This window comes from Meleagris gallopavo, unplaced genomic scaffold, assembly GCF_000146605.3.
Source record: "Meleagris gallopavo isolate NT-WF06-2002-E0010 breed Aviagen turkey brand Nicholas breeding stock unplaced genomic scaffold, Turkey_5.1 ChrUn_random_7180001954424, whole genome shotgun sequence".
Taxonomy (NCBI): domain Eukaryota; kingdom Metazoa; phylum Chordata; class Aves; order Galliformes; family Phasianidae; genus Meleagris; species Meleagris gallopavo.
The window spans coordinates 21,123-34,498 of NW_011215377.1; the positions used below are offsets into that span (position 1 = coordinate 21,123).

Genomic DNA, 13,376 nt, shown 5'->3' on the forward strand with positions numbered 1-13,376 from the left:
CAGAGTCATTAAGGTTGGAAGAGACTTCCAAGGTCATCCACGTCCACTCCCCAACCCATCCCCCACCACTACCTAATTAGAACCACAGAGTCATTAAGGTTGGAAGAGACCTCCAAGGTCATCCAGTCCATCCCCAACCCATCCCCACCACTACCCTAATTAGAACCACAGAGTCATTAAGGTTGGAAGAGACTTCCAAGGTCATCGAGTCCATCCCCAACCCATCCCCACCGTGACCCTAATTAGAACCACAGAGTCATCAAGGTTGGAAGAGACTTCCAAGATCTTTGACCCCACTCCAACCCGTCCTACTCAACATGTCCCCAAGTGCCACAGCTCCCCTGTTTGAACAACCCCAGGGACGATGACCCCACCGCCACTTCCCCGTTCCAGTTCCCGACAAAGGACAAAGTGGGGTTTTCTGGTTGAGTGGGGAAATATTAACAGCAGGTGGACGGTTGGACTGGATGACCTTGGAGGTCCATTCCAGCCTCGGTGATTCCAGCGCTCAGAGGGGATGGGATGGTGACAACGGCTGTGACAGAGGAAGGGACATCCTTGCAGAGCACCGGGTGATGGGACACTGACACACACTCACGTTGTTCATCCGATCTACGGTGGTGCTGAGGAGGAGCAGCGTGTTGACGCTGATGCTCCGCACGCTGTCACTCGTGGGGTCATCCGCATCCGGGAGCGGCTTCTGGGGCTGCGGGGAGGGAAAGTCATCAAAACCCCGAATTATGGATCAGAGAATCATAAAATCACTTAAGGGTTGGGTCCAGAAAGATCAGAGAATCATAAAATTGCTGAATGATTGGGTTGGAAGGGTCCTCATGGATCAGAGAGTCACAGAATTGCTGTACAGTTGAGTTGGAAAGGTCCTGAAAGGTCAGAGAATCATAGAACTGCAGAACAGTTGGGTTGGAAGTGTCCTGAACAATCAGAGAACTATAGGATGGGTTGGGTTGGAAGGGTCCTTATAGATCACAGAACTATAGGATGGGTTGGAAGGGTCCTGAAAGATCACAGAACCATTGGATGGGTTGGAAGAGTCCTTATAGATCAGAAACGCAGAACTGTTTAAAGGTTGGCCTGGACAGGTCCTGAAAGATGACAGAACTATATGATAGATTGTGTTGGCAGGGTCCTGAAAAATCACAGCAATATAGCATGAGGTGAGTTGAAACGGTCCTGTAAGATGACAGAGCCATAGGATGGGTTGGGTTGGAAGAGTCTTTATAGATCAGAAATACAGAACTGCTTAACAGTTGGCATGGGCAGGTCCTGAAAGATCCCAGAACTATAGGATGGGTTGGGTTGGAAGGGTCTTGAAAGATCCCAGAACTGTAAGATGGATTGGGTTGGAAGGGTCTTTACAGGTCAGAAACATAGAACAGCTGAACGGTTGGGTTTGAAGGGTCCTGGAAGATCATAGAACTATAGGGTGGGTTGGGTGAGAAGGGTCCTGAGAGATCAGAACCATAGAACTGTTTAACAGTTGGCTTGGATAGGTCCTGAAAAATCTCAGAACTATAAGATGGGTTGTGTTGGGAGGGTCCTTACAGATCAGAAACATTGAACTGCTGAAAGCTTAGGTTGGATGGGTCCTGAAAGATCACAGAGCTGTAGGATGGGTGTGGTTGGATGAGGGGCCACGAGATCCTTACCGCATCCGAGGGCAGGGCACACTGCCGCACCAGGAACTCCAGCATGGCCTCCCCACCGGGCTGCTCCAGGTAGCCGTGGTGAGCCATGGCACTGATCACCTGCACCACGGCACGCCTCACCTGCAACCACAAGAAGTCACCGGGGTTGGAATCACGATCAAGATCACCACGATCGCCGAGTCCGACCAGCAGCCCACCCCCACTGTGCTGCCCACGCAGAGGACCAAAGTGTCATTAATGATGGAGAAGACCTCCAAGATTGCCCAGTCCAACCAGTAGGCAGTGCTGGGACCGGCTGAGGAGCTCCAGGGATGGGGGAGGGGATCTGGGAAACCCCTGAATTTTGGGAAACCACCTCTGCTCACCTTGTTGTTGCTGTCTTGAAGGGGAAGTCTCATCGAAGAAAGGATAAAGGGCTTTTTAATCTCCATCTGTGAGGCTGCAAAAAGAAGGACGCTGCGAGGTCGGTGATGCTGAGGACACAGCTCTGCCCCCTCCCTCCTCCTCCTCCTCCTCCACCCAACCCCATCACCGTTTGGCACCGGGATGGCGCTGATGGATGCTCAGAGCTCCCACCGTACTCACGGGCACTGTTGATGATCTGTCTCATGATGAGCAACGTCCCCACGCGCGTCCTCTCACTGCTGCTCTCCAATTTTGGGAGGAGGAAGGTCAGCACTCGGTCAGGGAAGGAGCAGGCTGCGGGACGGCAAAGGGAGCAATGGGGAATGCGTTGCACTGCGTCCCAATGGACTCTACCCATGGTACTGTGCCCCATGGGGGTCAGAAAGCCACGGTCGATTGGGGTTGGGGCCACTCCTTGGTTCTATGACCTGAAAGGACACTTCCCACCCAACCAATCCATCGCTCTACGACCTGTAAGGACCTTTCCAAAACAACCACTCCATGGCTCTCCATGATCTTCGAAGACCTTTCCCACCCAACCACTTCACAGCTCTTTGATCTGTAAAGACTCTTCCAACCCAACTATTCCATAGCTCTATAATCTGTAAGGACCCTTCCAGTACAACCACCCCACAGCTCTATGATCTTCAAGGACCCTTCCCACCCAACGATTCCAGGGCTCTATTATCTGTAAGGACCACTCCAACCCAACCACACTAAGACTCCGTGATCAATAAGGTCTCTTCCAACACAACTCATTCTGTGCTTTTATGACCTTTAACAACCCTTCCAACCCAACCATCCCATGGCTATATGATCTTTAAGGACCTTTCCAACCCAACCATGGCTGTATGATCGCAGAATCTCAGAACTGTAGGGTTGGAAGGACCTCCAGAAATCATTCAGTTCAACCCCCTGATCTTTCAGGACCTTTCCAACCCAACTATTCCACAGCTCTTGGATCTTTAAGGGCTCTTCCAACCCAACTCATTCCAAGTTTCTATGATTTGGAGGAAAGATTTGACCCCAGACTCCTGCCTACGTTTGTGGAAGGGGCTGGTGTGCCCCAAAGGGAGCTGAGGTGGCCCCGAGCGGTGCCCCAAAGAGCTGCAGCAAATGATGTGTTCTGGGCACACTGAGCTTTTGCCAGCCTGGCTGCAAGGCTGCAGCCAGCACGGACCTCAGAACCACTAAGGTTGGAGAAGACCTCCAAGATCCCTCAGTCCAGCCCCAGCCCATCCCATCGTGACCCTAAATAGAACTATAGAGTCAGTAAGACTGAAGGAGACCTCCTAGGTCATCCAATCCAACCCAATCCCATCCTCACCATGACCCTAAGTGTCATTAAGACTGGAGAAGACCTCCAAGATCCCGCAGTCTAACTCCAATCCATCACCACCATTACCTTTAATAGAACCACAGAGTCACTAAGGCTGGAGAAGACCTCCAAGGTCATCCAGTCCAACCCAAAATCCACTCCGCCATGCCCCTACATAGATTCTCTAAGGTTGGAGAAGACCTCCAAGATCTCCAAGTCCAACCCCAACTCATCCCCATGACAGCCCTAAATAGAACCACAGAGTCACCGAAGTTGGAAGAGACCTCTAAGATCCCCCAGATCAACTCCAACCCATCCCACCATGGCCTAAGCAGACCCATAGAAACATTAAGGTTGGAAGAGACCTCCAAGATCCGCAATCCAACCCCAAACTACTCCACCATGACTCTAAATAGAACCATAAACTCATTAAGAATGAAGAAGACCTCCGAGATCCTCCACACCAACCCAGCCCATCCCACCATGACCCTAAATAGAACCATGGACCAATTCAGAGTGCAAGAGACCTCCAAGACCTCCAACCTATCCTACTGACCACATCCCCAAGTGCCACATCTCTCCGGTTCCTGACCAGTTGTAGGGATGGTGACCCCCACCACCTCCCTGGTCAGCCAGCTCCAATACTCAACCATCACCCTCAGCCGTCCTGTTCCAAAGAGGGGGTCCCAACCACGCCCCAAGATGGGTCACACCACCCCTTACCAAGCACAGTGAAGCACCGAAGGACCTCTGTGTGGTTTTTGACAGTCAGGGGCACAGCCGGGTCAGCAGGAGTACAGATCTGGAGGATTAATGGTGGGCTTGGGGGGGGTGACAGCATCCCCAGTGTTGGCACCTAGTGGTGCTCCCCACCCACCAAGCACGAGGTGGGAGCAGGGCAGCACTTCCCAGGGGTAGGGGGTCCATCAGGAGCCCAATGCCTTCTGCTGTGCCCCCCTGCTCTCCCTCCAGAATGAGTTGGCCCATCCACGTGCTACCCAAACAAGGGTTAAAAGGTCCTTATGGGGTCCTATTGGGTCCTTAAAGAGTCCTATGGGGTTCTTACGGGGTCAGGAAGGGTTTATAGGGTCCTTAGGGGGCAAGGGGGCTTTCATAGGGTCCTTTTGGGGTTCTTATGAGGTCCTTAAGAGGTGAGGGGGGCTTTATAGGGTACTTGCAGGGCTCTTATGGGTCAGGGGGCTTTTATAGGGTCCTTATGGGGTTCTTACGGGGTCAGGGGGGATTACAAGGTCCTTATGGGGTCAGCATTTGATTTGGGGAGAGTAGGACATGACAGCAGGGGCCCCCAACAGAGCCCAGGAGCTGTGAGCGCGCTGCCCCATGTCCCCCCTGCTGCCCCCCACCCCTACCTGGGGGTGCAGGGTGCCCAGCAGAGCATCCAGCTGCACGTCTAGGCTGCGGCTGCCGATGTCAACAGAAGCTTCCAGGATCTGACAGAGGCTCTGGAATCAGAAGGGGGGAACACTGAAAACTCACACTTGGAAGGAGGGTCCCTTCCTCAGCGCTGCAGGAGGGGAGCGGAGCCGGGGGGGGCGGAAGGGGGACGGGCTGAAGCCCACCCCACAGCTCCCACCACTGGGGACAGGCACACGGCGTGGGCAGATGGGTCTGTGCACGGGTTGAGCCCAGTGTCGGGATGAGATGATCTCAGAGCAATCGGGTTCTCGGGGCATTTCCCATCGCTCCCCCCATGGCCATACGCAGCTCCGTGCTCACCTTGGAGATGTAGAAGGACTCCGTGTGCTTCTTGTAGAGGGAGAGGACGGCCGGGATCAGCTTTGGGAGCTGGTCCTCCAGCTTCTCGCCGGGCATCAGGTAGCTCATGGCTCCCAGAGCTTCCACCACCGCCAGCCGGAGCTGCGGGGGATAACGAGCGTTAATGAGGGCAGGGTGGATCCTGCAAGGCGCAGCACAAGCACAGAATCAGAGAATCCGTAACTTTGGGCCAAAAAGATCAGCAGATCCAACCCCAACACGACGTGGCCCCAAAGTCCAACCCCAATCCCAACCCATTGTGAATCCTCATTAGAACCATCGAGTCATTCCGGTTGGAAGAGACCTCCAAAGTTCCCCAGTCCAACCCCAACCTTCCCCATCGTGACCCTAAAGAGAATCATGGAATCATTAAGATTGAAAGACACCTCCAGGATCACCCTGTCCAACCCCAAACCATCCCCATCGTGGCCCTAAACAGACCAATAGAATCAGTAAGGTTGGAAAAGACCTCCAGGATCACCCGGTCCAACCCCAAACCACCCCACTGCAACCCTAAATAGAACCATAGAATCATCAAGGTTGGAAAAGAACTCCAGGACACACAGCTCCAACCCCAACCCATCCCACTGTGATCCTGAACAGAACCACAGAGTCATTAAGGTTGGAAGAGACTGCCAGGACCACCAAGTTCACTCCCAACCCATCCCATCGTGACCCTAAATAGAACCATAGAGTCATTCAGGTTGGAAAAGAGATTCTAGATCCCCAAATCCAACCCCAACCCATCCCACCATTACCCTAAATAGAACCATAGGTATCCCAAATAGAACCATAGTCATTAATGTTGGAAATGACTTTTCAGATCCCCCAAATCCAATCCCAACCTATTCCACCATGACCCTAAATAGAACCACAGTGTCATTAAGGCTAGAGAAGACCTCTACGATCCTCTGCTCCAACTTCATCCCACCATGACCCTACACAGACCCACAGAGTCATTAAGGTTGGAGAAGACCTCCAAGACCCCCAACTCGACACCGACCCATCCCTACTGACCACATCCCCACATTTCTGCAACACCTCCAGGGACGGTGATCCCACCACCCCCCGCGCAGCCCATGCCAGCACTCAAATGCTGTTTTGGGATTGAAATCGTTCCTAATTTCTCTCCTTGGCCCACACCTTGGGCTCCCGGTGCTGCAGCCAGCTGTTGAAGAGCACCTCGTAGGCACTGAAGATCTCGTTGCAGAACGTGTCCTTCCTGACCGTGGGGTCGGGGGCCTGGTCCAGGTTGGCCACGTACTCCTGGATGCTCTCGCTGAAGTGCTGCAGGGCTGCAAAACAGAGCATGGGGTCAGGTTAGTCCTCGGGTACTTCGAGGGGCAGAGGGTGTTGGGTGGGTTGGGTGTTTAAAGATCACAGAACTGGGGAATGGTTGGGTTGGAAAGGTCCTGAAAGGTCACAGAGCTGTGGAATGGTTGGGTTGGAGGGGTCCTTAAAAAATCACAGAGTCATAGAAGGGATGGATTGGAAAGATCCTTAAAGATCACTGAGCCATGGGATGGTTGGGTTGGAAGGGTCCTGAAAGATCACAGAACCATGGGATGGGTGGGTTGGAAAGGTTCTGAAAGGTCATGGAAGCACTGAATTGGGTGGGAGGGTTCTTGAGGGTCATACAGCCATGAGATAACAGAACAGGTTGGATTGGAAAGGTCCTTGAAGATCAAAGAACTGCCAGAGTGCGCTGGGTTGGAAGGCATTTCTCTCCCTTATTGCCAAGAGCACAGCTGGGCTTCTCCAGCTGCGGTATCCTCTGCCCCATCTCAGAGCTCCCTGCCCCACTGGGTTCTGATGCCCCACAGCACTCGGGCTCCTCCTCTTTGCTGGTTGCCTCCCAGCCACCAGAGTGGGGCTACAGCAGAGAATGGGGTGGTGGTACGGGGGTGAAGGCACAGGGGGAACGTCTTGAACCCCAAAGTGGGGGCAGATTTGGGGTCAGACGTGGGGAAATCCTTCACCCAGAGGCGGTGCAGCCCCAGCACTGCTGCCCGGAGCTGTGGGTGCCCCATCCCTGCACGGTGCCCGAGGGCTGTCGGGTGGGGCCCCTGGGCAGCCTGAGCTGGGGGCAGCCAGCCCACGGCAGGGGTGGGGCTCGGAGGTCTTCTCAACTCAACCAGTCCCTCATTCTTTGATCTGGAAGGACCCTTCCAACCCAACCTACTCTAACACTCCATGACTCCATGATCTTCAAGGCCCAACCCCCCATCCCAACCATTCCATGGCTCTATGACCTTTAAGGACCTTCCCAACCCAACCATCTCACAGCTCTATCATTTTCGAAGACTCTTCCAATGCAACTCATTCTATGGCTCTGTAATCTTCAAGGACCCTTCCAACTCAACCACGCCATGGCTCTGTGATCTTTAAGGTCTCTTCCAAAGCAAGCATTCTGTTCTCTATGATCTTTAAGGATCCTTCCAACCCACCCATCCCATGGCTCTACGGTGCTCAGGGACACCCACAGCTCTACCAGGTGCTCGGAGCCCCATCCCATGACCTGGAACATCTGCAGGGACGGAGCACCGGCGCACCGTGGTCAGTCTGTGTCAGTGCCTCACTGCCCTTCTCCCAGAAACCTTTTGACCTTTCATGCAATCTCAATCTCCCCTTTTTTAGAGTGAAACTCTTTGTCCTGTCTGTGATTTGATGGTTCAACCCCTCCTGGAGCCAGCCCTGCCCCCGGACGCCCAGGAGCACCGCTCCCTATCACTTCCCTATCCAAGAAGTGCCTCAAATCCCCCCGAACCCCCCCCAAAATCCCCACCGTATTGAGAGAAGCAGAGCTGCCTTACCATAGCAGAAGACAGACTTCATGTGGTCCTGCTTGGCCATCCCCAGCATGGGCAGCATGGTCCCCAGGATGGAGTTGAGGAAAGGCACCATCCCGAACACTGCGGGAGGAAACACGGAGCTGTGGGTGCCCCACACCTGGAGGTGCCCGAGGCCATGGATGGGACCCTGGGCAGCCTGAGATGGTGGGGGGCAGCCAGACCACAGCAGGGGTGGCGTTGGGGATCCGTTCCAACCCATCCTGTGGTTGTAGAGTCTTTAAGGATCCTTCCAAACCAACTCATTCTATGGCTCTACGACCTTCAGGGACCCCTCCATCCCACCCATCCCATGACCCCACGGTCTTTAAGGACCCAGCATACTGCAGTTTCACCCAGTGCCAACCTAACATCGATCCAATAGCAATCCATCACCAACCCAATATTAATCCAACACTGACCCAACCCAACACCGATTCAACACCGGCTCAATGCTAAACCAGTGCCAACCCAGCACCGAACCAACATCATCCCTGTGCCAATCTAACACCAACTCAATACCAACCCAACGCCAACCCAACACCAACCCAATACAGACTCAAAGCCAACCCAAACACCAACCCCGTGCCAACTCAGTGCTAACCAGACACCAACCCAACACCAACCCAACCCAACGCTGATCCAGCACCAAACCAATGCCAATCCAATACCAGCCCAGTGCCAATCTAATGCCAAACCAATGCCGATTCAGCACAGACCCAATGCCAACCCAACATCGACCCAATGCCAACCCAGCATCAACCCAACAGTGGCCCAACGCCGAGCCAACACCAATCCAGTGCCAACCCAGCACCGACCCAATGCCAGTCCAACGTCAAACCAACGCTGACCCAGTGTCGAGTCAACACCACCCCAGTGCCAACCCAGTACTGAATCAACACCAACCCAGCTCCAAGTCAACACTAACCCAACACCACAGAATCACAGAATGGCCAGGGTTGGAAGGGACCTCAAAGATCATGAATCTCCAACCCCCCCGCCACAGGCAGGGCCAACACCAACCCAACACAAATCCAGTGCCAACCCAATGCTGACCCAATATAACCCAACACCAACTCAACTTCAAACCAACACCAACCCAATGTCGACCCAATGCCAAACCAACGCCAACCCAACGCCACCCAAATGCTGACCCTGTGCCGACCCAATGCTGACCAAAACCACGCACACCAGATGCAGGAGGGTGGGCTCACCGTTGGACACCGCCAGGTTGGCGAAGGTCTGCATGACGAAGTAATGCGGCAGGATGCCCGGCTGGAACTTGGTGAGCACCTCCTCCATCACTTTGTTGATGAAGCGCTGCCCGACGGCCACCAGCACGCTGCTGGCTGCCTGCTGCCATTCCCAGACCACCTCCTGTGTGCCGGGAAGGGACGGCTGTCGCTTTGCTGAGCGCAAGCCGGCGTTGCAGGGAGCAGCAACCGCAGCCCCTCAGCTCTCACCTTCGATTTGGTCATCTCGTTGGATGCCAGGAAGATGACCGCCTTCGCCGTGCTTTTGTCCAAGCTGGAGATGTTGTTCTTCACCACCGTTTCCATCGCCTTCAGGATGATGACGCGGTGCGGGTAGGCCAGCTGTGAGGGAGGGATAGAGGTGGCTGTGTGGGACACATCACACATCCCTTACAGAATCACAGAATGGCCCGGGTTGGAAGGGACCACAAGGATCACGAAGCTCCAACCCCCCACCAATGCAGGGCCACCAACCTCCACATCTCACAGCAGCCCAGGCTGCCCAGGGCCCCATCCAACCTGGCCTTGAACACCTCCAGGGATGGACGGGGATCCACAGCCTCTCTGGGCAGCTGTTCCAGCACCTCAATACTCTCACACCAAACAACTTCCCCCTCACATCCAACTGAAATCTGCCCTCCCTCACCTTCCAACCATTCCCCTGTCCTGCTGTTATCTCCCCTTTCCAAGAGCTGATCCCCTCCTGTCTGCAGGCTCCCTTCAGGTCCCGCAGGCTGCACTGAGGTCACCCCGCAGCTTCTCTTCTCCAGGCTGAACGAGCCCAGCTCCCTCAGCCTGGCTTCGCAGTGGAGGTGCTGCAGCCCCCTGCTCATCTCTGTGCTCCTCTGGACCCTCTCCAACAGCTCCCTGTCCTTCTTGTCCTGGGGGCTCCAGCCCTGGACGCAGAGCTGCAGGTGGGGCCTCACAAGAGCCGAGCAGAGGGGGACGATCACCTCCCTGTCCCTGCTGGCCACCCCTCTGCTGATGGAGCCCAGGATCCCATTTGCTTTCCGAGTTATAAGAGCACACTGCTGCTTCACGTTCAGTTTTTCACCCCCCAGGACCCCCAGGTCCTTCCCTGCAGGGCTGCTCTCAAGCTCCGCTCCTTACAGTCTGTATAAACGCCTGGGATTCCCTGGCCCAAGTGCCAAACTCTGCACTTTGCTGTGTTGAACCTCATCAGCTTCACCCAGACCCACCTTTCAATCCCACTGAGGTCCCTCTGAACGGCATCCCTTCCTTCCACAAGCCAGGGAGCAGCAGGAGGGACCGGCTGGCATTTCCCAGATGTTTCCCACCTACAAACCCCCTCCCCAGTCCTCACGCTGGTTCCCTTCCCCCCGCAGTGCCCACCTTGTCGTGCTGCCGCAGATACTCGTCGCAGCACTGCAGGATCTCCTCGGGTTCGGCCTCCCCCAGGTAGCACAGAGCGTTGTAGATCTGCTCCTGCACCAGCGGCTCCTTGTCCGTCGTGGCGTCCATCAGGGTGGTGGCGAGCCCTGCGCAAGGTGAGATGCTTCAGCACATCTCCCAGCTCCCATCCCAACAGCAAAACCTCTCTGCAGGGCTCAGCACCAAAGAAATCCAACTGGAAGGGATCTACATATGAGCTTCCCCTGCAGTCAGTGCGGGTTTCCAAACCAGGAGACACTGAACAAGATGCAGCGCTCCAGCAGTGCCCTGCAAGGCAGAGCAGAGGGGAGCAGCACCTCCCTGCCCCACTGGCTGCACTCTGGCAATGCACCACAGGGTTCCCTTGGCCCTCTTGGCCACCAAGGCTCACTGCTGGCTCGTGGTCAACCACTGCTCAACTGGTGGTCATTTGTTGGACCTACTGGTCACCAGGGCTCATTGCTGGCTGACTTGGCCACCAGGACATACTGCTGCCTCGTGGTCAATCATGGATCTTCTTGGCCACCAGGACATACTGCTGCCTCGTGCTCAATCATGGATCTTCTTGGCCACCAGGACATACTGCTGCCTCGTGCTCAATCATGGATCTTCTATGGCCACCAGGACATACTGCTGCCTCATGCTCAATCATGGATCTTCTATGGCCACCAGGACATACTGCTGCCTCGTGCTCAATCATGGATCTTCTATGGCCACCAGGACATACTGCTGCCTCGTGGTCAATCATGGATCTTCTATGGCCACCAGGACATACTGCTGCCTCGTGCTCAATCCTGGATCTTCTATGGCCACCAGGACATACTGCTGCCTCGTGCTCAATCATGGATCTTCTTGGCCACCAGGACATACTGCTGCCTCGTGGTCAATCCTGGATCTTCTTGGTCACCAGAATATGCTTCCAGCTTGTTGCCAACCCCTGGTCACCTGTTAGCCACCAGGATCAACAGGTCCTGGTCTGCACAGCTTCTTACCACTCACGGTCAGTCATTGGTCAACTGTTGGTCAACCACTGGCCCTCTTGGCTACCAGGGCTCACCGTTGGCTCGTGGTCAACCATTGGCCAACTGTTGGTCAACCACTGGCTGTCTTAACCACCAGGACATACTGCTGACTTGTGGTCAACCAATAGGTCAACCACTGGCCCTCTTGGCCACCAGGGCTCACCGCTGGCTCATGGTGGACCACTGCTCAACTGCTGGTCATCTGTTGGCCCTGCTGGTCACCAGGGCTCACCGCTGGCTGTCTTGGCCAGCAGAACATACTGCTGACTCGTGGTCAATCATGGGCCTTCTTGGCCACCGGGACAACCAGGTCCTGGTCTGCAGAGCTTCTTTCCAGTCACGGTCAGTCATTGGTCAACTGTTGGTCAACCATTGACCCTCTTGGTCACCAGGGCACACTGCTGGCTCGTAGTCAACTGCTGGTCACCTGCTGGGCACCTCCAGGACCATCAGGTCCTTCACTGCAGAGCTCCTTTCCAGCAGCTCAGCTCCGACCTGCTCAGGTCTGTGCAGCTGTTTCCCCCCCAAACCCCGATGCAGGACCCTCCGCTCAGTGTTGAACCCCCTCAGGTTCCCTCCCCCCAACCCAGCTCTCACTCATTAACGTGCACTGGGTGGAGACTCAGCCGTGAGAGGTTAATTGTTATTTTGGAGCAGCGCTTTACTCATTAGGGCCGCCGTCATAATAAGGCTAATTGATTTCAGAACAAACTGTCTCCAAACGCTCTGCTCGGAACGCATTGCCGTGCTGCAAGGTGACATGGGATGGGGCATGGGAGCCCCCGCCAAATCCACAAGACCCCCCGTGGACCCCATGCAACTCCCACGGACCCCACGAGACTCCTCCATGGACCCCACGGGACCACCATGGATGCTACGAGGAACCCTCAGAAACCCCACAAGACCTTCTTAGAACCCCCTTAGACTCCCTCCCAGGAACTCCATGAGACCCCCCCAAGGATGCCATGAGATCCCCCAAGACCCTTCCACAGCCCCCACAAGACCCTTGAGGACTTCCTGGAACCCCCTTAAGGATCCCGTAAGACACCAATATGGGCCCCACAAGACCCCCATAGACCCCATGAGACCCTCATGGACCCCATGAAAACCCTTCAGGAACCCAATGAGACCCCCCCTAGGACCCCCTGAAAGTCCCACTTGGACCTCCCAAAACTCTACGTGACCCTCATGGATCCCCCTTAGACCCTCCTCCTCCAGAGACCCCCATGAGATCCTCCAAGACTCCTCTATAGATACCACAAGACCCTCGAGGCCTTCCTGAATCCCCTCTCAAAGGACCCCACAAAACACCCACATGTACCCTACAAATCCCCTCATGGTCCACTTAGAAATAGACCCTCAAGAACTCCCTGCCCTCTCCCCAAAGGACACCAGGAGACCCCTATGGACTTAACAGGATCCCTGTAAACCCTTCAGGACCCCTCCAACAACCCCATGAAATCCCCTCATGGACCCCATGGGACCCCCATGGACTCCACAAAACCCTCACGAACCCCACTTAGACCCCCCAGGTCCCTCTATTGACCCCAGAAGACCCTCAAGGACTTCCAGACCTCCCTCAAAGGACCCCAAGAGAACCCCTCTACAGAGCCTGCAAGACCCTCAAGGACTTCTTGAATCCCTCCCAAGGACCCCATGAGACCCCAATGGACCACACAGGACCTCTGCAGACCCCACTGCAGGACCCTACAAGA

General features: G+C 55.1%; 1 protein-coding gene across 1 annotated transcript in view; it reads right to left on the minus strand.

Moving 5' to 3' along the window:
- The window catches only part of LOC100550063 (maestro heat-like repeat-containing protein family member 1), a gene marked incomplete at its 3' end in the record, with an annotated part of 31,449 nt that extends 19,295 nt beyond the window's left edge, over window positions 1-12,154 (minus strand). Inside the window, exons 1-12 of the mRNA XM_010728112.3 lie at window positions 10,601-12,154; window positions 9,458-9,589; window positions 9,209-9,371; window positions 7,980-8,078; window positions 6,310-6,461; window positions 5,128-5,268; window positions 4,761-4,853; window positions 4,114-4,192; window positions 2,253-2,366; window positions 2,033-2,106; window positions 1,668-1,787; window positions 599-706 (exon numbers count right to left, since the gene is read on the minus strand). Coding sequence (XP_010726414.2) covers window positions 599-706; window positions 1,668-1,787; window positions 2,033-2,106; window positions 2,253-2,366; window positions 4,114-4,192; window positions 4,761-4,853; window positions 5,128-5,268; window positions 6,310-6,461; window positions 7,980-8,078; window positions 9,209-9,371; window positions 9,458-9,589; window positions 10,601-10,729 — 1,404 coding nt within the window. The remainder of the gene's footprint in view (window positions 1-598; window positions 707-1,667; window positions 1,788-2,032; window positions 2,107-2,252; window positions 2,367-4,113; window positions 4,193-4,760; window positions 4,854-5,127; window positions 5,269-6,309; window positions 6,462-7,979; window positions 8,079-9,208; window positions 9,372-9,457; window positions 9,590-10,600) is intronic.
- Window positions 12,155-13,376: the final 1,222 nt, after the last annotated feature.